The following is a 25872-nucleotide window of genomic DNA, read 5'->3' as shown; positions in this document are numbered from 1 at the left end:
ACTCTTAGCGCCCTTCCTCAGACCAAGTCCATAGACAGACCCGCGCCGAGGGACCCTAATTTATGAAAACTAGCTTACCAATGGTTTGGGATTGCACGCAAAGTGTAACTCAATTTAGGCACAAAAAATGTTTTTTCATTTTTATTTTAATTTACGCACATATACCTATATATGTGTATCTAAAAAAAATCTAAAATGTTTTTATTTAGTAAAATCCTACAGCCGAATATAAATCGAGAACACTTAAAGTGAGAGAACGGCTCCGTTTGATTTAAACCCGCCTACTCTGAATAGAGTTGTTCAATCAAATCTTACCGACTCTGTTTCCAGGCTTCCGATTGGTTCGATTTAATTTGATTGACGGAACATGAAGGTTGGTAGACGCTGCAAATTTGCCGCCAAGACGCTCGCGCGCTGAGAGAAAGTGGGCGTGTAGTTAGTGTGCTATATATATATATATATATATATATATATATATATATATATATATATATATATATATATATATATATATATATATTCAAAATCTTCTTTATTTGAACATATTTAACAATGATATAAATATTCTTAAAACATAAGAATAATTTATATATTATTATTTATATAGAAATTATTATAAAATCATTCATTTGTTAAAAAAATAAAATAAATAATAATAATAATAATTGTCAACTAATCCCTGAATACCAACATTTCCTCTTAACATGTTAATTTATTTACTTAGTTTTTTTAAATTTATTAATACAATTATAAATGTGTAAATAAATATCTTACAAATCATTTTACTTTAGTACATTTCTTTTCTTGTACATTTTTAGTATTATTTAGTTTTTGTTTATTATTATTTTTATATTGATATATAATCTGTGTTAAAATCATATCTTAATTAATTGTTACAATGTTAATGGAAAACTGAGCATTTAATTTTTATTATATAATAATCTGCCAAATTAAACAAAATATATTATATTATATTATATTATATTATATTATATTAATGTTATATATTATCTATATAATATAACAATAAATTATTCCTGTATATCCCTCTGACTAAAGAATAATGAAGTTTGGAAAGTTTTATAAAATGTGGCTTTCTGTTGTGTGTGAGAGACTTAATTTTATATTATACATGTTATATCTTTATGATATATTTGTTGAATAAATGTTTTAAATCTGAGATAAAAAGTACTGAATAATGAATAAATACCTGACATTAATAAATCTAAAAATGAAAAGAAACAAACAGAAAGAAACACGCGGCCGATCAGTTTAATAAACCGGAACTGTTTACTTCAGTGCGCGTTTCTACACGGAGCTTTAACACCGGCGACCCGGAAGTCTGCGAAACGGGAGCGGAAACACACACACACACACACAGTAGTTCCGTTCCCACGTGTGTGCGCGATGTGAGGACGGTGAAATTATTTCAGCTCAACTTTAAATCAGAATAATAACCTGTTAAAGGCAGCAGAGTTTAATCAGTGAGTGAATAAGAGAGAGAGAGTGTGAGGGAGAGAGAGAGAGTGAGTGAGTGTGTGAGAGAGGGAGAGAGAGTGTGTGTGAGAGAGGGAGAGAGAGAGTGAGGGAGAGAGAGAGAGTGTGAGGGAGAGAGAGACAGGATGGCGGATTTGGTGCAGCAGAGGGTTGAGGAGCGGATCCCCGCACTGGAGCAGCTGGAGAGAGTTGGACTGTTCACCAGGAGAGAAGTGAAGTGAGTGTGTGTGTGACAGAGTGAAGTGTGTGTGTGAGAGAGAGTGAAGTGTGTGTGTGTGTGTGAGAGAGAGAGTGAAGTGTGTGTGTGTGTGTGTGAGAGTGATGTGTGTGTGTGTGAGAGTGAAGTGTGTGTGTGTGTGTGAGAGTGAAGTGTGTGTGTGTGTGTGTGTGTGAGAGAGAGAGTGAAGTGTGTGTGTGTGTGTGTGAGAGAGAGAGTGAAGTGTGTGTGTGTGTGTCTGTGTGAGAGAGAGTGAAGTGTGTGTCTGTGTGAGAGAGAGTGAAGTGTGTGTGTGTGTGAGAGAGAGTGAAGTGTGTGTGTGTGTGTGTGTGTGTGTGTGAGAGAGTGAAGTGTGTGTGTGTGTGAGAGAGAGAGTGAAATGTGTGTGTGTGTGAGAGAGAGAGAGTGAAGTGTGTGTGTGTGTGAGAGAGAGAGAGTGAAGTGTGTGTGTGTGAGAGAGAGAGAGTGAAGTGTGTGTGTGTGAGAGAGAGAGAGAGTGAAGTGTGTGTGTGTGAGAGAGAGAGAGAGTGAAGTGTGTGTGAGAGAGAGAGAGTGAAGTGTGTGTGAGAGAGAGAGAGTGAAGTGTGTGTGTGTGTGTGAGAGAGAGTGAAGTGTGTGTGAGAGAGTGAAGTGTGTGTGAGAGAGTGAAGTGTGTGTGAGAGAGTGAAGTGTGTGAGAGAGAGTGAAGTGTGTGTGAGAGAGTGAAGTGTGTGAGAGAGAGAGAGAGAGAGAGTGAAGTGTGTGTGAGAGAGAGAGAGAGAGTGAAGTGTGTGTCTGTGTGTGTGAGAGAGAGTGAAGTGTGTGTCTGTGTGTGTGAGAGAGAGTGAAGTGTGTGTCTGTGTGTGTGAGAGAGAGTGAAGTGTGTGTCTGTGTGTGTGAGAGAGAGTGAAGTGTGTGTCTGTGTGTGTGAGAGAGAGTGAAGTGTGTGTCTGTGTGTGTGAGAGTGAAGTGTGTGTCTGTGTGTGTGAGAGAGAGAGTGAAGTGTGTGTGTGTGTGTGTGTGTGTGTGAGAGAGAGAGAGTGAAGTGTGTGTGTGTGTGTGTGAGAGAGAGAGAGTGAAGTGTGTGTGTGTGAGAGAGAGAGAGTGAAGTGTGTGTGTGTGAGATTGAAGTGTGTGTGTGTGAGATTGAAGTGTGTGTGTGTGAGAGTGAAGTGTGTGTGTGTGAGAGTGAAGTGTGTGTGTGTGAGAGTGAAGTGTGTGTGTGTGAGAGTGAAGTAAGTGTGTGTGTGAGAGTGAAGTAAGTGTGTGTGTGAGAGTGAAGTAAGTGTGTGTGTGAGAGTGAAGTAAGTGTGTGTGTGAGAGTGAAGTAAGTGTGTGTGTGAGAGTGAAGTAAGTGTGTGTGTGAGAGTGAAGTAAGTGTGTGTGTGAGAGTGAAGTAAGTGTGTGTGTGAGAGTGAAGTAAGTGTGTGTGTGAGAGAGTGAAGTAAGTGTGTGTGTGAGAGAGAGAGATTGAAGTGTGTGTGTGGGTGTGAGAGAGAGAAGTGTGTGAGAGAGAGTGAAGTGTGTGTGTGTGTGTGAGAGAGTGAAGTGTGTGTGTGTGTGAGAGAGAGTGAAGTGTGTGTGTGAGAGAGAGTGAAGTGTGTGTGTGTGTGAGAGAGTGAAGTGTGTGTGTGTGTGAGAGAGTGAAGTGTGTGTGTGTGTGAGAGAGTGAAGTGTGTGTGTGTGTGTGAGAGTGAAGTGTGTGTGTGTGTGAGAGAGTGAAGTGTGTGTGTGTGTGAGAGAGTGAAGTGTGTGTGTGTGTGAGAGAGTGAAGTGTGTGTGTGTGTGAGAGAGTGTAGTGTGTGTGTGTGTGAGAGAGTGAAGTGTGTGGGTGTGAGAGAGTGAAGTGTGTGGGTGTGAGAGAGTGAAGTGTGTGGGTGTGAGAGAGTGAAGTGTGTGAGAGAGTGAAGTGTGTGAGAGAGTGAAGTGTGTGAGAGAGTGAAGTGTGTGAGAGAGTGAAGTGTGTGAGAGAGTGAGTGAAGTGTGTGAGAGAGTGAGTGAAGTGTGTGTGTGTGTGAGAGAGTGAAGTGTGTGAGAGAGTGAAGTGTGTGTCTGTGTGTGAGTGAAGTGTGTGAGTGAAGTGTGTGTGTGTGTGAGAGAGTGAAGTGTGTGTGTGAGAGAGTGAAGTGTGTGTGTGAGAGAGTGAAGTGTGTGTGTGAGTGAAGTGTGTGTGTGTGTGAGAGAGTGAAGTGTGTGTGTGAGAGAGTGTAGTGTGTGTGTGAGAGAGTGAAGTGTGTGTGTGTGAGAGAGTGACGTGTGTGTGTGTGAGAGAGTGAAGTGTGTGTGTGAGAGAGTGAAGTGTGTGTGTGAGTGAAGTGTGTGTGTGTGTGAGAGAGTGAAGTGTGTGTGTGAGAGAGTGAAGTGTGTGTGTGAGAGAGTGAAGTGTGTGTGTGAGAGAGTGAAGTGTGTGTGTGAGAGAGTGAAGTGTGTGTGTGAGAGAGTGAAGTGTGTGTGTGTGAGAGAGTGAAGTGTGTGTGTGTGAGAGAGTGAAGTGTGTGTGTGTGAGAGAGTGAAGTGTGTGTGTGTGAGAGAGTGAAGTGTGTGTGTGTGTGTGAGAGTGAAGTGTGTGTGTGTGAGAGTGAAGTAAGTGTGTGTGTGAGAGTGAAGTAAGTGTGTGTGTGAGAGTGAAGTAAGTGTGTGTGTGAGAGTGAAGTAAGTGTGTGTGTGAGAGTGAAGTAAGTGTGTGTGTGAGAGTGAAGTAAGTGTGTGTGTGAGAGTGAAGTAAGTGTGTGTGTGAGAGTGAAGTAAGTGTGTGTGTGAGAGTGAAGTAAGTGTGTGTGTGAGAGAGTGAAGTAAGTGTGTGTGTGAGAGAGTGAAGTGTGTGTGTGTGTGAGAGAGTGAAGTGTGTGTGTGTGTGAGAGAGAGTGAAGTGTGTGTGTGTGTGAGAGAGAGTGAAGTGTGTGTGTGTGTGAGAGAGAGTGAAGTGTGTGTGTGTGTGAGAGAGTGAAGTGTGTGTGTGTGTGAGAGAGTGAAGTGTGTGTGTGTGTGAGAGAGTGAAGTGTGTGTGTGTGTGAGAGAGTGAAGTGTGTGTGTGTGTGAGAGAGTGAAGTGTGTGTGTGTGTGAGAGAGTGAAGTGTGTGTGTGTGTGAGAGAGTGAAGTGTGTGTGTGTGTGAGAGAGTGAAGTGTGTGTGTGTGTGAGAGAGTGAAGTGTGTGTGTGTGTGAGAGAGTGAAGTGTGTGGGTGTGAGAGAGTGAAGTGTGTGGGTGTGAGAGAGTGAAGTGTGTGGGTGTGAGAGAGTGAAGTGTGTGAGAGAGTGAAGTGTGTGAGAGAGTGAAGTGTGTGAGAGAGTGAAGTGTGTGAGAGAGTGAAGTGTGTGAGAGAGTGAGTGAAGTGTGTGAGAGAGTGAGTGAAGTGTGTGTGTGTGTGAGAGAGTGAAGTGTGTGAGAGAGTGAAGTGTGTGTCTGTGTGTGAGTGAAGTGTGTGAGTGAAGTGTGTGTGTGTGTGAGAGAGTGAAGTGTGTGTGTGAGAGAGTGAAGTGTGTGTGTGAGAGAGTGAAGTGTGTGTGTGAGTGAAGTTTGTGTGTGTGTGAGAGAGTGAAGTGTGTGTGTGAGAGAGTGAAGTGTGTGTGTGAGAGAGTGAAGTGTGTGTGTGTGAGAGAGTGAAGTGTGTGTGTGTGAGAGAGTGAAGTGTGTGTGTGAGAGAGTGAAGTGTGTGTGTGAGTGAAGTGTGTGTGTGTGTGAGAGAGTGAAGTGTGTGTGTGAGAGAGTGAAGTGTGTGTGTGAGAGAGTGAAGTGTGTGTGTGAGAGAGTGAAGTGTGTGTGTGAGAGAGTGAAGTGTGTGTGTGAGAGAGTGAAGTGTGTGTGTGTGAGAGAGTGAAGTGTGTGTGTGTGAGAGAGTGAAGTGTGTGTGTGTGAGAGAGTGAAGTGTGTGTGTGTGAGAGAGTGAAGTGTGTGTGTGTGAGAGAGTGAAGTGTGTGTGTGTGAGAGAGTGAAGTGTGTGTGTGAGAGAGTGAAGTGTGTGTGTGTGAGAGAGTGAAGTGTGTGTGTGTGAGAGAGTGATGTGTGTGTGTGTGAGAGAGTGAAGTGTGTGTGTGTGAGAGAGTGAAGTGTGTGTGTGTGTGTGTGTGTGAGAGAGTGAAGTGAGAGAGAGTGAAGTGTGTGAGAGAGAGTGAAGTGTGTGAGAGAGAGTGAAGTGTGTGAGAGAGAGTGAAGTGTGTGAGAGAGAGTGAAGTGTGTGTGAGAGAGTGAAGTGTGTGTGAGAGAGTGTAGTGTGTGTGAGAGAGTGAAGTGTGTGTGAGAGAGTGAAGTGTGTGTGAGAGAGTGAAGTGTGTGTGAGAGAGTGAAGTGTGTGTGAGAGAGTGAAGTGTGTGTGAGAGTGAAGTGTGTGAGAGAGTGAAGTGTGTGAGAGAGTGAAGTGTGTGAGAGAGTGAAGTGTGTGAGAGAGTGAAGTGTGTGAGAGAGTGAAGTGTGTGTCTGTGTGTGAGTGAAGTGTGTGAGTGAAGTGTGTGAGTGAAGTGTGTGAGTGAAGTGTGTGTGTGTGTGAGAGAGTGAAGTGTGTGTGTGAGAGAGTGAAGTGTGTGTGTGAGAGAGTGAAGTGTGTGTGTGTGAGAGAGTGAAGTGTGTGTGTGTGAGAGAGTGAAGTGTGTGTGTGTGAGAGAGTGAAGTGTGTGTGTGTGAGAGAGTGAAGTGTGTGTGTGTGAGAGAGTGAAGTGTGTGTGTGTGAGAGAGTGAAGTGTGTGTGTGTGAGAGAGTGAAGTGTGTGTGTGTGTGTGTGTGTGTGAGAGAGTGAAGTGTGTGTGTGTGTGTGTGTGTGTGTGAGAGAGAGTGAAGTGTGTGAGAGAGAGTGAAGTGTGTGAGAGAGAGTGAAGTGTGTGAGAGAGAGTGAAGTGTGTGAGAGAGAGTGAAGTGTGTGAGAGAGAGTGAAGTGTGTGAGAGAGAGTGAAGTGTGTGAGAGAGAGTGAAGTGTGTGAGAGAGAGTGAAGTGTGTGAGAGAGAGTGAAGTGTGTGTGAGAGAGTGAAGTGTGTGAGAGAGTGAAGTGTGTGAGAGAGTGAAGTGTGTGAGAGAGTGAAGTGTGTGAGAGAGTGAAGTGTGTGAGAGAGTGAAGTGTGTGAGAGAGTGAAGTGTGTGTGAGAGTGAAGTGTGTGTGTGTGTGAGAGTGAAGTGTGTGCGTGTGTGAGAGTGAAGTGTGTGCGTGTGAGAGAGTGAAGTGTGTGTGTGTGAGAGAGTGAAGTGTGTGTGTGTGAGAGAGTGAAGTGTGTGTGTGTGAGAGAGTGAAGTGTGTGTGTGTGAGAGAGTGAAGTGTGTGTGTGTGAGAGAGTGAAGTGTGTGTGTGTGAGAGAGTGAAGTGTGTGTGTGTGTGTGTGTGTGTGTGTGAGAGAGTGAAGTGTGTGTGTGTGTGTGAGAGAGAGTGAAGTGTGTGAGAGAGAGTGAAGTGTGTGAGAGAGAGTGAAGTGTGTGAGAGAGAGTGAAGTGTGTGAGAGAGAGTGAAGTGTGTGAGAGAGAGTGAAGTGTGTGTGAGAGAGTGAAGTGTGTGAGAGAGTGAAGTGTGTGAGAGAGTGAAGTGTGTGTCTGTGTGTGAGTGAAGTGTGTGTGTGTGTGAGAGTGAAGTGTGATGGTGATTAATGTAACGTTGTGAAACTGATCTGTGTTTCAGGTTGATGCTGAAGAGATCGACAGCTCTGGAATATAAACTCCACAGATCTGTACAGAGTAAAGATGATTATATTAACTACATCCAGGTGAGGAACAACAACAACAACAACAACAGATTAAAGGGGGGAAAATCATCCAGGAAACACGTTACAGCACTACATGACGAAAAACGTCCAACATGTTGAATAATCCAGAGAGATTTAGAAATTAGAAACTTTGTTCTGAGATGGCATCACAAGAGAGGCAGGCAGACAGAGAGAGAGGCAGACAGAGAGAGAGGCAGACAGAGAGAGAGGCAGACAGAGAGAGAGGCAGACAGAGAGAGAGGCAGACAGAGAGAGAGGCAGACAGACAGACAGACAGATAGACAGATAGACAGATAGAGAGACACTTTATCCACTCATGAGGGAAATTGTTACAAGAAGTGTCAATTTGGAGCAATAATCATAGGTTAATATATAAAGTGATAAATAAATATGATCGTGTATTATAATAATAGTTATGGCGGAGTAGAGATTAGTCTGATAAATAAATAAGTGTTCTTGCGAGCAGTCAATCGTGTCTGAAAAAAAAAACTTTTTTTATCGATTTTTTATTTCAAATGTAAATCGTGTCTGTTAGTGATGCAGGTGATGAGCTCATGATGCGGTGTTAATGATGGTGTCTGTGTGGGGTCTGTTTGAGAGAATGTACAGACGAGGAGACAGACAGACAGAAGGACTAAAGCTCTGCTGCATCGCTGTTTATAATTTAAGGGTTAGGGAAAGGTTAAGATGATGCAGGCTTAAATTTTGAAAATAAATCTCAAATGAAGATATAAGCGTGATAATATAATGAACATGTGATTCATTTAGGGCGGAGCTTCTCTTAAATCCCCTTTTATTTATTCCACAGCAGGAACTCTAATGGAGTCTTTAAAATTCATTCATTACTAACTTCGTCTCTCCCCCCCCCCCCCCCCCCCCCTCTCTCAGTACGAGGTGAACGTGCTGGAACTTATCAAGAAGAGAAGAGCCGTGAGTGTCTCCTTCTAAAAATATAAACTGCTTGTGTTATAACACTCATATATCAAAGTGAATTTCCCCCGTAAGAAATAATGGAAACTCAGACGATCTGTTTCACAGCCAAAAAATATTCATATAAAAATAATTAATACAACATATAAAGTAAAAATACAACAAATTAACCTGCAGTTTACCTTGGAAAAGAATCGTGAGTCGAGTGAGACGAGGAAACGAGGAGGAGGGAGGGAGGGGTCTACTGTGTAGGACAACTTTCTCTCACACACACACACACTCTAACAGAACTGCTGCTCTGTCAGGAAATGTCTTTAAAGTTGAACCTCTCTTTCACCTCCTTTTGAGGATTTGGCGGTGAGGTGACGCTGCGTTGTCGTTAAACAGATTGAACTCCTGCACTGATCCAGACTCTTTAACCTTTTTTTTTTTCTTTTTTCACTCGTTTCGTTGTTGCAGTACAGTTACTAAAGAACGGGCACTACACTTGGACGCAAAATAAAATGCTTTACACACACAAACAGTTCTGTAAACAGCACACACACACACAGACTGATGTTGACTATACAAGTGGCGCACACGTACTGAGACCAAGCATGGGAGACGATGCTCAGTTGGGATCACATCACTCAGCAGACGAAGCGTCTTTGTGCTACAGTACTCGTATATCATGTTAAAATTTTATCAAAATTACTTGCTCGTCTTGTAAAAAACACTCGCAGAACGAGTTACTCACAATCCGAGGTTCCACCACGCACACACACACTAACACACACTCGCTGTACAGCACATCGCCAGCACACACTCCGTCTTATACTACTGCTCTTAATTTATAGGGTGTTTATTACATTTTTCTTTATTTTAATTAAATCTAATTGTGTTCAGTCTCTGATTTGTCTCCTTTCAATATTTGCCTGCTTTTCTTTTTATGTAAATAAATTAACTCATTAATAATTAATAAAAGTACAAAAAAATACCTTAATAAAAAAAGTAAATTAAATAATCATTTAATTAATTATGTTTTTAATATATACTTTGTTTAATTAATTTAATATTCATGTAATGTTTTTATTTTAAAAAACTTATATTATAATTATTATATAAATTGGCTCTCTCTTTTCAATTCAGCTTCAAAACAACATATAAGTTTTAAGTTGCTGGTGATTTTATGTTTTTGTACCGATCCTCCAAAGAGAGAGAGGATGTGATTGTGCATTAATTAATGCCCCCCCCCCCACCCACACACACACAGAGAATCGGTTATCAGTTTAAGAGGGAGGAGATCGAGTTCCCCATCATCCAGAGAATCAACAGCGTCTTTAGAAGAGCCACGTCCAAGTGGCAGGTAAACACTCGCCCCCTCCAAAACCACAGCATTCATTATTAAATAAATCACTGTACGATCAGACAGATGTGATGGTTTAAACTCTCTCTGTCTCTCTCTCTCTCTCTCTCTGTCTCTCTCTCTCTCTGTCTGTCTCTCTCTTTCTTTTTGTCTCTCTGTCTCTTTCTCCCTGTCTCTCTCTCTGTCTCTCTGCAGGAGGACGTCCAGCTCTGGCTCTCTCAGGTCGCCTTCTGTAAGAAATGGGTGCGTCTTGTAAAAAAGTTATTTATTTCAAAGCTCATGCTTTTAAAATGGTGTCTGTATCATCATTCTGTAATAAACCACTAAACTAATCAGGGATAGAAAACACGGATTGAAGAATTGAAACAACGTTTCAACTATAGAGCGTGTTACAATGTAACATAAATCAAGAGATAGTTTAATAATTGAAAAACAACAGATTATTATTATCAGTTTGATTTTGTGAGTGATGTCATAACTCTACCGGGAGGTGCTGATGTGTTACTGCATGAACACGGTCTCTCTCTCTCTCTCTCTCTCACACACACACACACACACATAAAATTGAGATGTGGGAGACTTTATCACATTTTCAATTCGTCAAAATATTACAATAACAGCAAAGTTCTTGTTTAAAGAAAATCCTGTAAAGTTCAAGACCTAAATCAGCTCTAAGACACAGAAATATCTCGTATATGAGCGTCAGACTTACATTATGGCCGAGATGAGAAAACCTTGTATATTGTTTAGTTGTATAACAGTCTCTGTCTGTCTCTGTCTTGTCTCTCCCTCGCTCTCTGTGGTTTAGGGGACGAAGGGACAACTCAGCAAGGTCTTCTCCTCCATGCTGGCCATCCACCCCGACAAACCCAGTGAAGTTTTCATCCTTTACTCGTTTTATAAACTACACGTCCCTCCAGAGACTTCATGTTTAAACTTCTCTACATGCTTAAAGTCTAATAAATATAATCATTGATACTATATACTAGATATTTACAGGTTGTATTAAAAAATAGTTGTTGTTTTTTCTCAGTTTGGACATTAAACTTTCTCTTTAGCACCCCTAGTGGTCAAGTTTAGTTTAGCATTTGTTTGCTCTGGTAGTTATAAGAAGAACATGAACTCACCTGGATGTTGTTGTTTTTTTCTCCTCATAATGGCGGATGCAGATTTATGGATCATGGCGGCCAAGTGTGAGATGGAGGACAGGGACTCGTCAGAAAGCGCTCGCCACCTGTTTCTCAGAGCGCTCCGCTTCCATCCGGAGAGCAAGAAGGTTTACCAGGAGGTGAGTGAGAGAGAGACGGAACAGAAAGGAGGGAAAAAAACGCAAAAACAAAACCAGAAAATATCTTACTGCCAGTCACAGAGTGCAGTCTGTTATTTAGATTCACGCTTTTTAAAAAAAGTTCTAGTTGTTAGTTAGTGGCCTGTTTGATTTGCCTGATCCAGTTATTTATAATATTATAACTTGGACTAATTGTGTTAGACGTAAATAAAAATCTCTGGACCTTTAATAAAACAGTAAAAGTTTAGATAACAAGCGGCAGGCCTGGTGTGTGTTTGTGTGAGTGTGTGTGTGTGTGTAGATCATGTTTAGAGAGGGGTTCTCTTATTAAAAAGTGTATTTTTATATATGTGTGTGTGTGTGTGTGTTCAGTATTTCCGGATGGAGCTGATGCATGCCGAGAGACTGCGCAAACAACAGGAGGAACTGGAACGAGCCAAAATCGACATCGTACGTTCACACACTTCCATTCTCTGTCCTTTAAAGCGGCCATACGCGACTATAATCTACATCAGTCCGACGTGTTACTCAGTGGATCATGAAGTCCACAGCCGTCACATGACTTGAGCCAAGGCGTTATGATTGGAAAGAACAGAAATTATTAATAAACAAGTTGGATGTGATGTGAACTTTTTTAGATGTTTCCGGAACTCGTACAGCGGGATGTTGTTTATCAGTGCTGCGTAAAGGTGTATCGAGTGTACATATAATGCTCATGTAGCTCAACGCTAAGGACAAGCGTGCAGCATGAGCGTCGGCATTAAAACATCATGTAAATTCCTTAATTTCTAAGGTTGCTTATTGCCGCTTTAATCTTGTGTAAAATCCACTTTCTTTGTTTATAATGTACACTGGAGAATGACGTGTATTTCTCTCTCTCTCTCTCTCTCTCTCTCTCTCCTCAGGGTGAGTACGAGTTTTCTCCGGAGATCCTGAGCGGCAAGTTGGCCGAAGTCATCTACCAGGACGCCACGCAGAAAATTAAAGGTGTGTGGGTTGTGTGCTTTGCTCTGTTTGTGCTATCATTAGCGCTATAGGCCGTATGCTAACCTTTGCGCTGCCCACAGGGGCGGAGTTTCTGCTGTCTCTGCTCCAGATCGCCGCCCTTTTCGACTTCACCAGGGAGCTGCAGGACTCCATCCTCCGCGAGTAAGAGCTCCGGCTTCTCACGCACTCCGGCTTTAATTACATAACCGGTTTCAGATCAATTAGAAAAAACCTGTAACGTGCCTGTGTTCAGTCTGCAGACTCAGCACACGGACGACTCGGTGACCTGGGACTTCATGGCGAGACGGGAGCTGGAGGCGGGCGTGGCCCCGGAGCTGCCCTCGGCCCAGAATCGGGCCGCCGACATCGCGAGCAGAGAGGAGCGCTGCAGCGCCGTGTACGAGGAGGGGCTCAAGAACCTCAACACGGGTAACTGACGTCCACCAGGGGGCGCAACAGATTGTTTCATGAGTGTGTGACATGAGTTCTGTAACGCGTCTCTTCTCCACAGAAACCATGTGGGCGTGTTACGTGACGTTCTGCATGGAGAGGTTTAAGAGGAAGACCAACGTCTCAGAGCTGAAGGAGAAGGTACGCAAAACACTCTCTCACACACACACACACACACACACGCACACACACACACACTCACACGACTGAGCCTTACACATCTGCTGTACTGTGTGTGTGTGTGTGTGTGTGTGTGTGTGTGTGTGTGCGCGGTCCTCAGAGACGAGAGCGGCTGCTCGGGGTCCTACAGAGAGCCCACGATGCCTCACTGCTGCAGGAGACGTTCTACAGGACCTGGGTGAGAACATGATGCTGGTGCTGGGGTTAATGACGAAGAGAAAATCAGATCACGTTACATTTATTAGACTGATCAGTACCTTCTCTCTCTGTCTGTCTCTCACTCTGTCTGTCTGTTTGTCTCTTGCTCACTGTCTCTCTCTCTCTCTCTTTGTCTCTCTATGTCTCTCTCTTCCTCTCTCTCTTTCTGTCCTTCTGTCTCTCTCTCAGCTGGAGGTCTTGATTTCCTCCAATCAATCAGACGCAGCCGTTCAGGTCGCCATAGCGGCCGCTAAACGCTTCAGCCAATCGGTGGAGACGTGGACGCTTTGCTTGCAGACACTAATTCGTTTAGACAGAGAGGAGGCGGGGCCTCTGTTCCAGGAAGCGCTGAAGCTCGTGAATCCAAAGGTAACAGATCCGTCTGTCTCAGGTGTGAAAGAAAGGTCTGACTTTGTCAACTCTGAGGTGAACTTTAACCTCCAACAATTACATAAATAGATGGATAGATGGATGGATAGATAGATAGATAGATAGATAGATAGATGAAAGCCCAGGTCATGTTTTCATCTTGGTGAGTCTTATTAAGATTTATTTTTTTCCAAATCAGACATGCGTAATTTTGACACATTTCCATCTTTTTAAGGTGAAGTTGGATAGGTCTGTAAAAAAAAAAAAAAAAAGTGATTTCATTTTTAACAAGTTAAAATGTTCATATTATTATAAAGTCATGCAATTAAATAATTAACTATTTTATAGAGTAAATATATAATAATAAATAAATAAATAGATGGTATTTAAAAAGACATTACCATTTCTTTTTAAGTGACCATTTTTCTTTTGAATAAGGCATAATGCTGTTAAATAATCAATTCTATTTTAAATAAATATTAATAATAATAAATGTATGCAGGTTATATAAACTCAAAATTCATGGCTTATAAAATTTGTAACGCGTACACGGCCGTCTGTGACCTAAAATAGGAGGACAGAATAAAATAGAAAGATTTCACTACAAAAAACAAACTACAGATAGAATCCCCCCCCCACCCCCCCACCCCCCAAAAAAAAGCGAATAAAATTTTACAAATTTAAAATTTAGGATTCGATGTACAAATGTACAAATTAACAGATTTTTAAAAAGTAATTAAAATAGAGAAATATGAAACGTGTAAATCGTATGGAATATGTGAAGTGTAATTGTCTACTGAGAAATATAAAATAATATACAACTGTAAATTTATGGTGTGTGTGTGTGTGTGTGTTAATACTTGATATATTACAGAATTTTCTAGTTAAGTATCTTTTACTCTGAGAGTAACAGTGTGTATATAGAGCACTACATACTGTATTATTATTATTATTATTATTATTATTATTATTATATACTATTTATTTTATTATTTATCACTGCCCTTTAAAGATCTAGAATATTCCCCCCCTCCCCCCACCCCCCCACCCCCTCTCCAGGACAGTGTGTCCCTGTGGACGCTCCAGGTCGAGTGGAGCGCCGCGTCGCAGCCGCCGGACCAGACAGACGCTCTGTTTCAGGTAACACTGATCCTGGATCTGTAGAGTGTGACACTGTTGTAATCTGAAGTGTGTCTGTGCGTGCGTGCGTCTGTGCGTGCGTGCGTCTGTGCGTGCGTGCGTCTGTGCGTGCGTGCGTCTGTGCGTGCGTCTGTGCGTGCGTGCGTCTGTCTGTCTGTCTGTCTGTGCGTGCGTCTGTCTGTCTGTGCGTGCGTCTGTCTGTCTGTGCGTGCGTCTGTCTGTCTGTGCGTGCGTCTGTCTGTCTGTGCGTGCGTGCGTCTGTCTGTCTGTGCGTGCGTCTGTCTGTCTGTGCGTGCGTCTGTCTGTCGGTGCGTGCGTGCGTCTGTCTGTGCGTGCGTGCGTGCGTGCGTCTGTCTGTGCGTGCGTGCGTGCGTGCGTCTGTCTGTCTGTCTGTCTGTCTGTGCGTGCGTGCGTGCGTGCGTGCGTCTGTCTGTCTGTGCGTGCGTGCGTGCGTGCGTCTGTCTGTGCGTGCGTGCGTGCGTCTGTCTGTGCGTGCGTGCGTGCGTCTGTGTGTGCGTGCGTGCGTGCGTCTGTGTGTGTGTCTGTGCGTGCGTCTGTGTGTGTGTCTGTGCGTGCGTCTGTGTGTCTGTCTGTCTGTCTGTGTGTGTGTCTGTCTGTCTGTGTGTGTGTCTGTCTGTGTGTGTGTCTGTCTGTCTGTGTGTGTGTCTGTCTGTCTGTGTGTGTGTCTGTCTGTCTGTGTGTGTGTGTCTGTGTGTGTGTGTCTGTGTGTGTGTGTCTGTGTGTGTGTGTCTGTGTGTGTGTGTCTGTGTGTGTGTGTCTGTGTGTCTGTGTGTCTGTCTGTGTGTGTGTGTCTGTCTGTGTCTGTCTGTCTGTCTGTCTGTGTCTGTCTGTCTGTCTGTCTGTGTCTGTCTGTCTGTGTCTGTCTGTCTGTGTCTGTCTGTCTGTGTCTGTCTGTCTGTGTCTGTCTGTCTGTCTGTGTCTGTCTGTCTGTGTGTGTCTGTCTGTGTGTGTCTGTCTGTCTGTCTGTGTCTGTCTGTGTCTGTCTGTCTGTCTGTGTCTGTCTGTCTGTCTGTCTGTCTGTCTGTCTGTCTGTCTGTCTGTCTGTGTCTGTCTGTCTGTGTCTGTCTGTCTGTGTCTGTCTGTCTGTGTCTGTCTGTGTCTGTCTGTGTCTGTCTGTGTCTGTCTGTGTGTGTCTGTGTGTGTGTGTGTGGTTAAAATCCCTGCTTTTAAAGATTTTTTAGAGACAAATCTCAAACCATACCCTTAATTACAAACTCGGATACGGTGTGTGTGTGTGTGTGTGTGTGTGTGTGTGTGTGTGTGTGTGTCGTGCTCCAGAGAGCGCTGTTATCTCCGGTCCCTCAGGTTTCCACAGTGCTGAAGGAGCTGTACCTGCAGTGGGCCTACAGAACCGGGGGATATAAAAAGGCCAGGAAACTTTTCACCAGGTACACACACACACACACACACACACACAAAGGTAATTAAATGCTGTAAACCCTCATGATCTGCTCTGTCCTGTGTGGTGTCTGTCTGTCTGACCGTCTGTCTGTCTGACCGTCTGTCTGTCTCTCCAGCCTGCATGAACACAGACCGTTCTCCAGAACATTCTTCACCACCATGGTCCAGATCGAGAAAGAACAAGTGAGTGAACAATTAAACAAACAAATAAATAAACTCCTCTGTTTAGATCAGTAGCTTCTAAAGAAAAGAGCGCTGATTGATGTATATATATTTTTAATACCCATTTAATAACTATTCCTATTATACCTATATTTATTTTTAGTTTATTATATTTTATGCTTTTTGTTTTTTTTTTATTGGGGGGCAGCAAAGGAAGAATTGTATATGTTTAATGTCCAGGGGAAGATGTTTCTTTACTGTCCGTATGACAATGAAATCTGAAACTTGATTGAAGAGAAAATATATTTTTATTATTGGAAACAATTATTGTTTGGAAACAAAAAGTAAAATCGAGTTCTTCATCAGAGCAGTAAAGAGTCAAAACCGTCTCTTATTTCTGTTTGATTGAAAGGATAGAAACAGGAGTAATAATTCCTGCGTAAGTCAGAAATTATCCGCACTCTGGTTATTTTAAAGCTTGTGTCTTATCAGCGTTCTCTGTTCGAGGTGTAAGGGGGGAAAAAAACAAACGACCTGATTGTGATTTAAACCATAGAATAGCAGCCTGCAGGGATTGGTGGTGTTTTTTTGTGGTCTGCGGGTGTAACCTGGTGCTAAAACAACTCGTAGAAGAGCACAAACAGAAGTTCCTACATTGTGAGAAAAGTTAGATCCTCTAATGAAGGTGAAAGTTTCTTAAAGAGAATCGTTACTGGTGACGAGACACGGATTCATCACGACGAGTCTGAGAGTAAACGGCAGCGTCTGGAGCGGAAACGTCCGAGAAAAAGTTAAAATACAATAAAAGTTAATAAACCCTTGTATTATCATTATTATTAATATTATTATAATAAAAAACAAAGCTGTTATTTGGATTAGTGAGATGTTAAGGATTGTATAAACGTTTGATGGTGAGATTCACCGAGCCGTGTGCAAGTCTTAAATCTTTGTGTTTGTTTGTCTCAGGAGAAGCCGAAGATGAGTCACCTGAGAGATTACTTTGAGCGAGCACTGCGCGAGTTCGGCTCCTCAGACGACGGTGAGTGACGTCACACCTCACACCGGCCCTGACCGAACCGCAGGGTTGTTTATCATCACCGCGCCCAGTAATGTGTTTCTGTACTGTTAGTGGGAGGAGTCTCCAGTATCAGGAAGCTGATCCGCTGAGTTCACGCTGATGTATCAGATATAACGTGAATTTATTTGTGTTTGTTTACGTAGATCTGTGGATGGATTACATCAAAGAGGAGCTGGGTGTCCATGGCAACCCTGAGAACTGTGGGAAACTCCACTGGAGGGCCATGAAGAGTCTGACTGGGGAGAGTGTGGAGCGCTTCACCACGCAGTACACACTGCTGCAGACCGGCCACATCTAGACCACACACACGTGCGCTATGACCCTCCACCTGCTGTCACACACCTTCCTCAGTCCAATCGCGTCCACGTTGTCCCTCTACACCACAACTTCAGACTTTATAATTTTATAAAGCGGTTTATCTAACGAACGTGACCTTTAGTAACCTTTACTACACACTTCAACCTGAAGCTGTAAAGCTCACACTCGGTGTGTAACGAGGGCCGTGTGTTCAGTGTTTTTGTTCTTTCACATCTTTTCTTCTTCTTTTTTTTTTTTTTTTGTAATTTTTTTGTTAGTTTTGTTAATTTCTCACGCAGATGTTTCAGAAATAAACGCGCTGTCGAGGTTGTGGTGAAGAGCGAGTGTGTGTTTGGGTGATGTTTGTGTTCGAGTCCTTCAGTTACACACGAGTCCCAGTGTTTTATCAGTGCTGTAAGGTTTTGTCATCAGGTTGTGTGATTAAGTCACACCAGCTCATAGTTACAGCAAGTGGAGAAGGACAGGGACACCTGGAGATACACACCTACTTTACATTTAATGTTTGTTTTTAATTGTACAATAACTTTACATAAAGAAAATACAGTAAAATTTTGCTGCTTTGATCCAATAACTAAAACTCTACTTATTACTCATTACAGTAAGTTTAATAAGAGGGAAATGAACTCCAGTCAGACTTTTGCTTGGATTCTGGTGTGAAAGAGATAATGTTACGAAAAAAAACTATTATACAATCTTTTCACTTTACAAATCATTGCCATGATCTGCTTTACATTTCCAACAGTAGTGCCACATAGATTTTTTTCCTCTTCATGTGCACATGAGTTGGTTGTACAGAAGCGCACACACACGAGTGCACACAGGAGCACCAGCGCCGCCACCAGCAGGCCGATGACCCACTGCAGTTTAAAGATGGTGACCTGCTGATCGTACACGCACTGCTGCAGAACATGGGAGCGTTTCTCTTCGTAGAAGTAAGCGATGACATGACCAACAGATTCCACAGCGTTCCAGAAGTTCTTCATAGTGGGAGCAAGGGTGAGGACGTCTAAAACAGCGGAGACACGATCACTGACCTCACACACACAGTTAGTCCTAAGGAACACAAACACCATGACATTCAGATGTAATCATTGACATGTTGAAGTCTTCTTTAAGAAGAAATGAATTTATTTAACTTTTATGGCATGAGTCTGTACTGTACGGTGGGCAAGAAGTGGGAAAAAAATAACAAAACTAAATATAAATCCTGAAACAAAATAGCTAAACCGAAAACAAAATTTACAATCCAAAACCAAAATAAATCCAAAAACAAAATAAGAAATTTAAAAACAAAATAGCAAAACTAAAACAAATATAAAATAACAAAACCCCAAAATAAAATAAATTCAAAAACAAAATTACAAATCTCCGATCTCCGAAAGCACCGATAATCATTTCATTTACAAACTACACCTTCCTTTTCCAGTTTGTCTGAATTGTCGTTGTGTTTTCTGATTTATTTTGTTGTTAAATTTCTGATTTTGTTTTGCACTTCTTGGCCACCGTAGTATTGTGAGTTCTGTTTAATCCTCATAGACGAATCTATAGCTTTAATATACGCTGCCTGGGCCACTGTTTGGGTGTCAATAATTAAATACTTAAAAGGCTTTGGCTGGATAATTACTGCAGTGAAGATCTTCTCATTTCTCACACACACACACACACACACACACACACATATCCTGCAGTTATGGAAAACAAAAACAACAACTAAGGAGATAAAGCTGCAAATAGTGGAATTGGGTGAAGAGCTGTCCATGTCGTTATTAACCCCTGGAGAGAGACAGAGCCGAGCCCTCGACTTCCCCGACGAAGTGAATCAGAAAAACATCCTGAATGAGCGTGATCAGAGATCACTTAAATGTTTGGTAAATAAAAAACAGAACTGTATGAACGGTTGAAATGACAATAAAAGCCTACAGAACCCCGACAGGGTTTGATGGTGAGAGGAGTGAGATGGAATGCTACCTGCACGCTGCCTAAAGAACTATAAGCTCAGGAGCAGCCTGCTTCAGTTCCTCAAACAGGACATTAACTGAGAACGGATTAGTAAAAGAATCCAATTAGTAAAAGAACACAAAATATTTATTAATGCATAAACCAATCAATTAACAATAGCCTCGTGCCCAAACACTCGCTTATTCTCTGACCCCGATCCTGTTTCAATATAACTACGCGACGCTCTCAGGCCCCCGTGACACGCTCCACTGGCTACACCGGACGTTCAGGAGTCACCGTGACCACAGTGGGTGATTTTACACTTCAGTGACGTTCTGGCAAAATGCAATGTGAACATGCACTGCGGTAAAAACAGGCACTGACCCGGGTAAACTTGTTGACATGGTTCCATGATGTGCAAATATATGCACCACACACACACCCTAATAACTCCATGCTCGTTTCTGATGTTTATTTATTTCTACACTGTAAATCAACACTGAAGGCGTTTATTATCCAAAACACACAATAATCTCCTCTGAACAGTTGATATTGAGATGTATATCTGCTCCTTCTGCTCTGTAAAGCTTCATAACGGCTCTAATCTGAGCTGCTGGTTGTTAATTGGTGATTTCTGAGGCTGGTGACTCTAAATGAACTTCTCCTCTGCAGCAGAGCTCAGTTTTGGTCTTGTTTTCCTGGGAAGGTCTTCATGAGAGACAGTTTCATCATCATGGAGCTTGATGGGTTTTACAAACACACTCGACACGATACTGTTCTTGTAGGAACTGTTCCAGAACAGCTGATCTTCACGTCTTAGAATAACAACTGACTGTTATTTATATACAGTATATTTATCATTTATTATTATTGTTTTAAGTAATTTTTTTATTCCGGAAGATTAGACACACTCATCTTTCTCAAATAAGCGAAATGTATGAGCTAATATTAGTGCATAAGGACATTATGTTTGTTTTTGTATTACTGGCCTACATTATGAAACATTTACCATTTTCTTTTTCCCAAACTTTGCAATATATTTTCTGTACCTGGAGCACTTTTTAAGAAATATGGGGAGTCCGAGCTCGAACAACATGATTTTTTTTCTCTGTGTGTGTGTGTGTGTGTGTGTGTAACAGTGCTGATTAGGGCGAGGCTGTGTACACAGTGTCAATCCGGGTATTTGGGAAAAATTTGACCATAAATGTAAACAAATGAAGACGCTTGTAGTAGTTTTCTCTCATGCGGTCATATTTTTTAACAACAAGCCCAGAAAAAACACAACCCATAAAATCTAGTGACCTCAAAAAGAAGAAAAAGAAGCCCACAGTCGAGTATTATAAGCAGAACTGACTCCTTGGCTCTCAGCGCACTTACTTTTAAAACTCAACACCTTTTGTTTCTTTAGCGTCTGGACTTTTTCTTCTCTCTCTTTCACGACCCGCTGCCCCCCCAGTGGGGCAAAAAATATTTAATCAGCCACCAATTGTGCAAGTTCTTCTTTAGAAAGATGAGAGAGGACCTTAAAGGCATGACAATGACCCCAAACACATCGCCTGGGCAACGAAGGAGTGGCTTCATCAGAAGCATTTCAAGGTCCTGGAGTGGCCTCGCCAGTCTCCAGATCTCAACCCCATAGAAAGAGTTGAAAGTCCGTGTTGTCCAGCGACAGCCCCAAAACATCACTGCTCTAGAGGAGATCTGCATGGACGAACGTGAATGAAATACCAGCAACAGTGTGTGAAGACCTTGTGAAGACTTACAGAAAACGTAAACATAAGTAATGGTAAGGATTTGCATGTTCAAAAACATGCCTTTCTGTTTTTGTCAATAAAGGCATACATTACAGAACTGGCTGCTCTGTGTTTTTCGAAGGTAAAGTGCAGGTTAATTTGCTTTATTTTTACTTTATATTTTGTATTAATTATTTTTATATGAATTTTTGTTGGGTTGTGGAACAAATCGTCTGAGTTTCCATTATTTCTTATGGGGGAAATTCATTTTGATACATGAGTGTTTTGATGTACAAGCACGCTTTCGGAACGAATTATGCTCATAATCCAAGGTTCCACTGTAAAATGAAGTCAGCTTGACGATTAAATCTAATTTAAGACATGAAGGTCAGCTGTCCTGGAACAGTTCCTACAAGAACAGTATTGTGTCGAGTGTGTTTGTAAAACCCATCAAGCTCCATGATGAAACTGTCTCTCATGAAGACCTTCCCAGGAGAACAAGACCAAAACTGACCTCTGCTGCAGAGGAGAAGTTCATTTAGAATCAAAAGCCTCAGAAATCATGATGATTATAAAGCTTTACAGAGCAGAAGTAGCAGATATACATCTCAATATCAACTGTTCAGAGGAGATTATTGTGTGTTTTGGATAATAAACGCCTTCAGTATTGTTTTATAGTGTAGAAAGTGTATAGGAACAACCATAGAGATAGAAGGGGTGTACAAACTTTTGCCTGGTAGTGTGTAACCTATTTATAATACAATACATATTATATGACTTTATGACTTTATGATTTTACTATTTGTTATTTATTTTGAACAGGACACGTTTCCACTTCTAGTTAGATGCTAACTGCACTTCAGTATGTGTAGTTTGCACAATGACAATAAAGTTAAATCTAATCTAATCTAATTGAATCTAATCTAAAAAATACTTTCTGTTTGCTAGGGAGCATAACTACTGGACTTTGGAGTGATGGAAAAAGGTCATGTGACCTGATTAAGTCTATTCCAGGCTTTGATTACGGTAATTAAACATCAAATGCTGTCAGAATATAAGACACATTTAATATCTATTTAAATATCTTTACTTTTCCTAAAAAGTACCTAAAACACACCCTATTTTTTAAGTGTGTGTGTATGTGTGTGCATCATGCAAGCACTTTCTTATCATAAAAAAGCAACAAAAAAACGCTGTTTGAAGGTTACTAGCACCGTTCGTGATTCTTCATCGTCTTTAAGTGTGAACGTAATGTAGTGTACAGTGAACGTCTGCCAATACAAAAGAGCTTGTGCTCATAGAAATGAATGTGGTAAAGTCTTCAAAAAAATGAGGGAAGGAAAAAACTTTATGTAAGTACAATATTACATGCTATCATAAATATTATAATTTATATAAATACTAATTTTGTAGCATAATTAATATAACATGATTAAGTGTAGGGCACATTTATGTAACATGGATGGAAGGAGTCTCCAGTGTCGGCATAAAAGTGATGTGCTGTTAAAGGAAACTCATCAACTTCAGCGTCCCCACAGGAACTGTTCTGTTGTACTAGTTCTTATCAAAATGAACCAGATAACGATGGTGTCTAACAACGTTAAACAGCGATGATCCAAAAACGAGATACTTAAAGACGCTTATTAACGGCAGCAGACACGCTATCAGCAGCAGGGAGCTGATCATCAGTGGTACTAACAGCATGTTCATAGTTTCCTGCTGCTGCATACTGATGGTCTCCTGCATCTGAAGCTCTGAAGCTGGCTCTGTGAAATCATTATGGACTCATTCAGCTTCTTTATCTGCTTCGCAGCTAGATTTTGTTCAAAGTAGTTAGAGATGGTGAATACAACACTGTGCAAGCTTTTGGACTTATAGACTTTATAAAAACCGAGACGCTTGACCGGCACTCCTGACTGAGTTCAGCATCTTGCCACATTCATGTCCCCATGTGGGGTAATTAACCTTGGTATTGCCCTGATTCTAGCACGTGAGCGAGGCAGGAGACAGACTGGAAAGCTCTCTCACTCAGAAGTACGAGATGGGGGAGGGAGGGGTTGGTGGACATTACCTCAGGTCACCTGCAGGGGGAGCATGACAAAAAAGAACAAATCTAACTATATATAGCAATTCAATTAGTAAACTCACTGACACTATGGAATGTCACTGAATAAACCACAGATCATTCATAGCCCTGTGAATATACAGTACAATGATCAGCCATGACGTTATGACCACCTGCCTAATATTAAGTAGACCCCTTTGAAGCAGGTCCCCACTGCTCGGTCTCAGCTGTGTGTTCTGGCACCTTCGACAGCTTACGACAGTGTAAGTACCTGCTCTGCTCTACTTATAGTTTTATTTCCAGGGAGCTGTGGCTTTTCTGATGCTAAAATAAAAAATAATGTATCTACTTAAAAATATTCTGCTTATGCCACTTCTAGTGTGTGTCCAGATTAATATCAGCGCATGAACGCTTCTTAAAAACCTTTTTAAAATAATCAAACATGACCAAAACGATGTTCCAAGTGCACTGTCTTGCCGTATGACTTATTCAAATGTTGCTTCCTACCAGTTGGCCCGCTGTCACCCCTCCCATCTGCCTTGTGATTATTTACATTATTTAGTATTAGAGATTCGCCAGTCACGATATTATCACAAGACCTCTGTGTCAATTTAATTAATACTGGGATTTTCTAAACATCACAATTTTATAAATATTCTCTCCATACAGTGGAACCTCGGATTGCGAGTAACGTGGTTTGGGAGTGTTCCGCAAGACGAGCAAAGATTTTTAATCAATTTTGACTTGGAAAACAAACAAGTCTTGGTTTTCGAGTACAGAGTATCATGTATCACGCATGCGCTTCTTGTCTTGATGCCGAGTGTCACGTGATCACAACTGAGCCAACGGTTTTTCTCTCTCTTGCGCCGCGGAATTGTGGGTAATCGTCTCCCCTGCTGGTTCTTAGTGCGGAACGAATTATGCTCGTAACCCAAGGTTCCACTGTATTTTATTTATAACAGGGAATATTCCACTTCACTGGGTCACATGAGTGAGAGATTGCATCTGTTCTGTCTCGATTGCTTTTCCTGTATTGAATTTTACTTCTTAAATTTCCAGGCTTGAATTTTTCTATCTAATTAAATGTGGATTGAAATCAAGACTTTGAAATTTCACAGCTTGAAATGGACTACTGAGAATTTCATGTGACATTCAGAGTGCATGAATTCAATGATATTGCTTTTTAAAGTCAAATATTTTAGTTTAATAAATTCAGTAGTATTGACATTTCAAAGTTAATGTTCCAAAAGTGATTAAATTTCAAAATATGATTTTCAAAGGATGATATAATTTAAAATAATAATGCTAATTTGCTTCCATAGACACTTTTCCAAACTTAACTATATTTCTTGTAGAAAAATATGTTGCTGTGTTTTATGCATTTGTGAATTAAAGTGTGTGAGGAAAGTCTCAAAAATCCACACACAAATGCAAAGATGTTCACAAATGGGGAGCGGTTTATTCATATTGTGTGACATTTATTTGTGAGTTTTGACACCGATCTGACTCCATAGTGTGCCCAGCTGCTGGTGTGTGTGTGTGTGTGTGCAAACAAGAAGAAATGCCTTACTTTCTTTATTGCAGTACAGAATACTTCTCTTGATGTCTCTCTCTCTCTGTGAGTAAAAGATAAAGTGTTATAGACATTATAACAAAATGATATCTATCACATCTATACTTTTTATTATGCATTAAAAGGTGTTTCACTGACCTGCTGGTGATGTCGATGTTGTGTTAATTATCTGCGTTGTGTTTCTTCTCTGCTGGTCTGGGTGTTACATGTGATAGTGTTATGTGGAGGGACAATGTCCACTAATAGCTTCCTCAATGTCGCTAAACACCGCAGCCAATCCCGTTTCACTGTTTGCTCATACCTGTTTCATTTTCATTCCTTTAGAAACGAAAATTTCCTCTAAAGAAAAGAAATTGTGTTTGCTGTTAAATTTAAACCAAGATTTAAAAGGAGTTAATGTGTTGTAGCTCACGGTTTATGGAAGCGTCAAACGTTCTGTTCCTTATCTTAACATTCCTGTCTTTATCTTCTGAAGGAGTTCAACTCAGTTTTAATGAATGATTACAAAAGACATTAGTATTTAAAAATATTTTTATTACAAATATTTAAAGTTGCTCTTAATCAAACCAACAAAGCGAGTCCGTCTAACACACAGTGGACTCCATGAACACAGCTATATGTGTTAATGAAATAAATTACAGACACACTCCACACTTTACACAATGTCTTGTTAAAAGCAGTAGATCAATAAATGTTGATAAATGTTAAGGACACTTTGTAATGCACTTCTCAGGTCAAAAAAGTCATTAAATCTGGATGCTGCAAGTTAAACGTAAAACGCTGTTTAATTACATTAATGTCTGAAGATGTTATGAACACAGTGGCACAATTTGATGCGGAGATCAGATGAAAATGTCTCCTGAACTTTCATCCATGGTTAAAGTCTAACTGACTCTAAACATATCCACAGAGAAAGGCTAAATCAGCTCAATGAGGCTTTAGCCAGTGCTGACCACGCCCTCGACTACACAAGCTAAAAAAATTCCTCAATAATGGAGACAGACGAGGTTGACTAAGAACACAAAGGTCCAGTCAAGATCATTCTCAGAAAAGGCCTAGTTAACCGGTGACAATCCAGAGCCCAGGCCAGGGAGCAGACAGACAGGCTAAACCAACCGTCTGCTAGCTGCATAGAGTCGTCACTCAGGGTTCACTCTATTGAGACTGTGTCTGTTCCCCGAGCTAAAATCAAATTTAGAAAGACTCAGAAAGTCTGTTTTAATAATTTAATTAACATAGATATTACAAACTCAGATCATACTGAATGCGCAGCCGGCACCTCTGATCTGAAGCTAGGACTGTTAAATATTAGATCTCTCGCATC

At 41.4% G+C, this 25872-nt stretch overlaps 1 protein-coding gene and 1 long non-coding RNA gene across 2 annotated transcripts; one reads left to right on the top strand and one right to left on the bottom strand.

Moving 5' to 3' along the window:
* The first annotated feature begins 1577 nt into the window (after positions 1-1577).
* utp6 (UTP6 small subunit processome component) lies at positions 1578-17556 on the top strand. Its single transcript, XM_053497634.1, has 19 exons — positions 1578-1714; positions 7288-7372; positions 8261-8302; positions 9555-9647; positions 9843-9890; positions 10456-10519; positions 10817-10935; positions 11308-11385; positions 11841-11922; positions 12003-12084; positions 12176-12351; positions 12434-12513; positions 12653-12730; positions 12940-13119; positions 14179-14259; positions 15559-15668; positions 15798-15864; positions 16810-16882; positions 17065-17556. Exons 1-19 carry the CDS (start codon positions 1623-1625, stop codon positions 17217-17219), a joined length of 1785 nt encoding a protein of 594 aa, XP_053353609.1. The 5' UTR covers positions 1578-1622; the 3' UTR covers positions 17220-17556.
* On the bottom strand, positions 17452-24786 carry LOC128526069 (uncharacterized). The gene is made up of 3 exons (XR_008360764.1): positions 24687-24786; positions 24546-24591; positions 17452-18292 (listed from the first exon to the last, which is right to left on the bottom strand). It is a non-coding gene; the product is annotated as an uncharacterized LOC128526069 (long non-coding RNA).
* Between the last annotated feature and the right edge of the window lie 1086 nt (positions 24787-25872).

This window comes from Clarias gariepinus, chromosome 6 (assembly GCF_024256425.1).
Source record: "Clarias gariepinus isolate MV-2021 ecotype Netherlands chromosome 6, CGAR_prim_01v2, whole genome shotgun sequence".
Classification (NCBI taxonomy): Eukaryota; Metazoa; Chordata; class Actinopteri; order Siluriformes; family Clariidae; genus Clarias; species Clarias gariepinus.
The sequence above is the reverse complement of the archived record's forward strand: the minus strand, read 5'-3'. Positions and strand labels throughout refer to the sequence as shown.

Coding starts and splice junctions, on each gene's coding strand:
- utp6 (XM_053497634.1), top strand. CDS start 1,623: ATGGCGGATTTGGTGCAGCAGAGGGTTGAGGAGCGGATCCCCGCACTG. Junction 9,891..10,455: donor TCGCCTTCTGTAAGAAATGG/GTGCGTCTTGTA, acceptor TCTGTGGTTTAG/GGGACGAAGGGACAACTCAG. Junction 11,386..11,840: donor AACGAGCCAAAATCGACATC/GTACGTTCACAC, acceptor CTCTCTCCTCAG/GGTGAGTACGAGTTTTCTCC.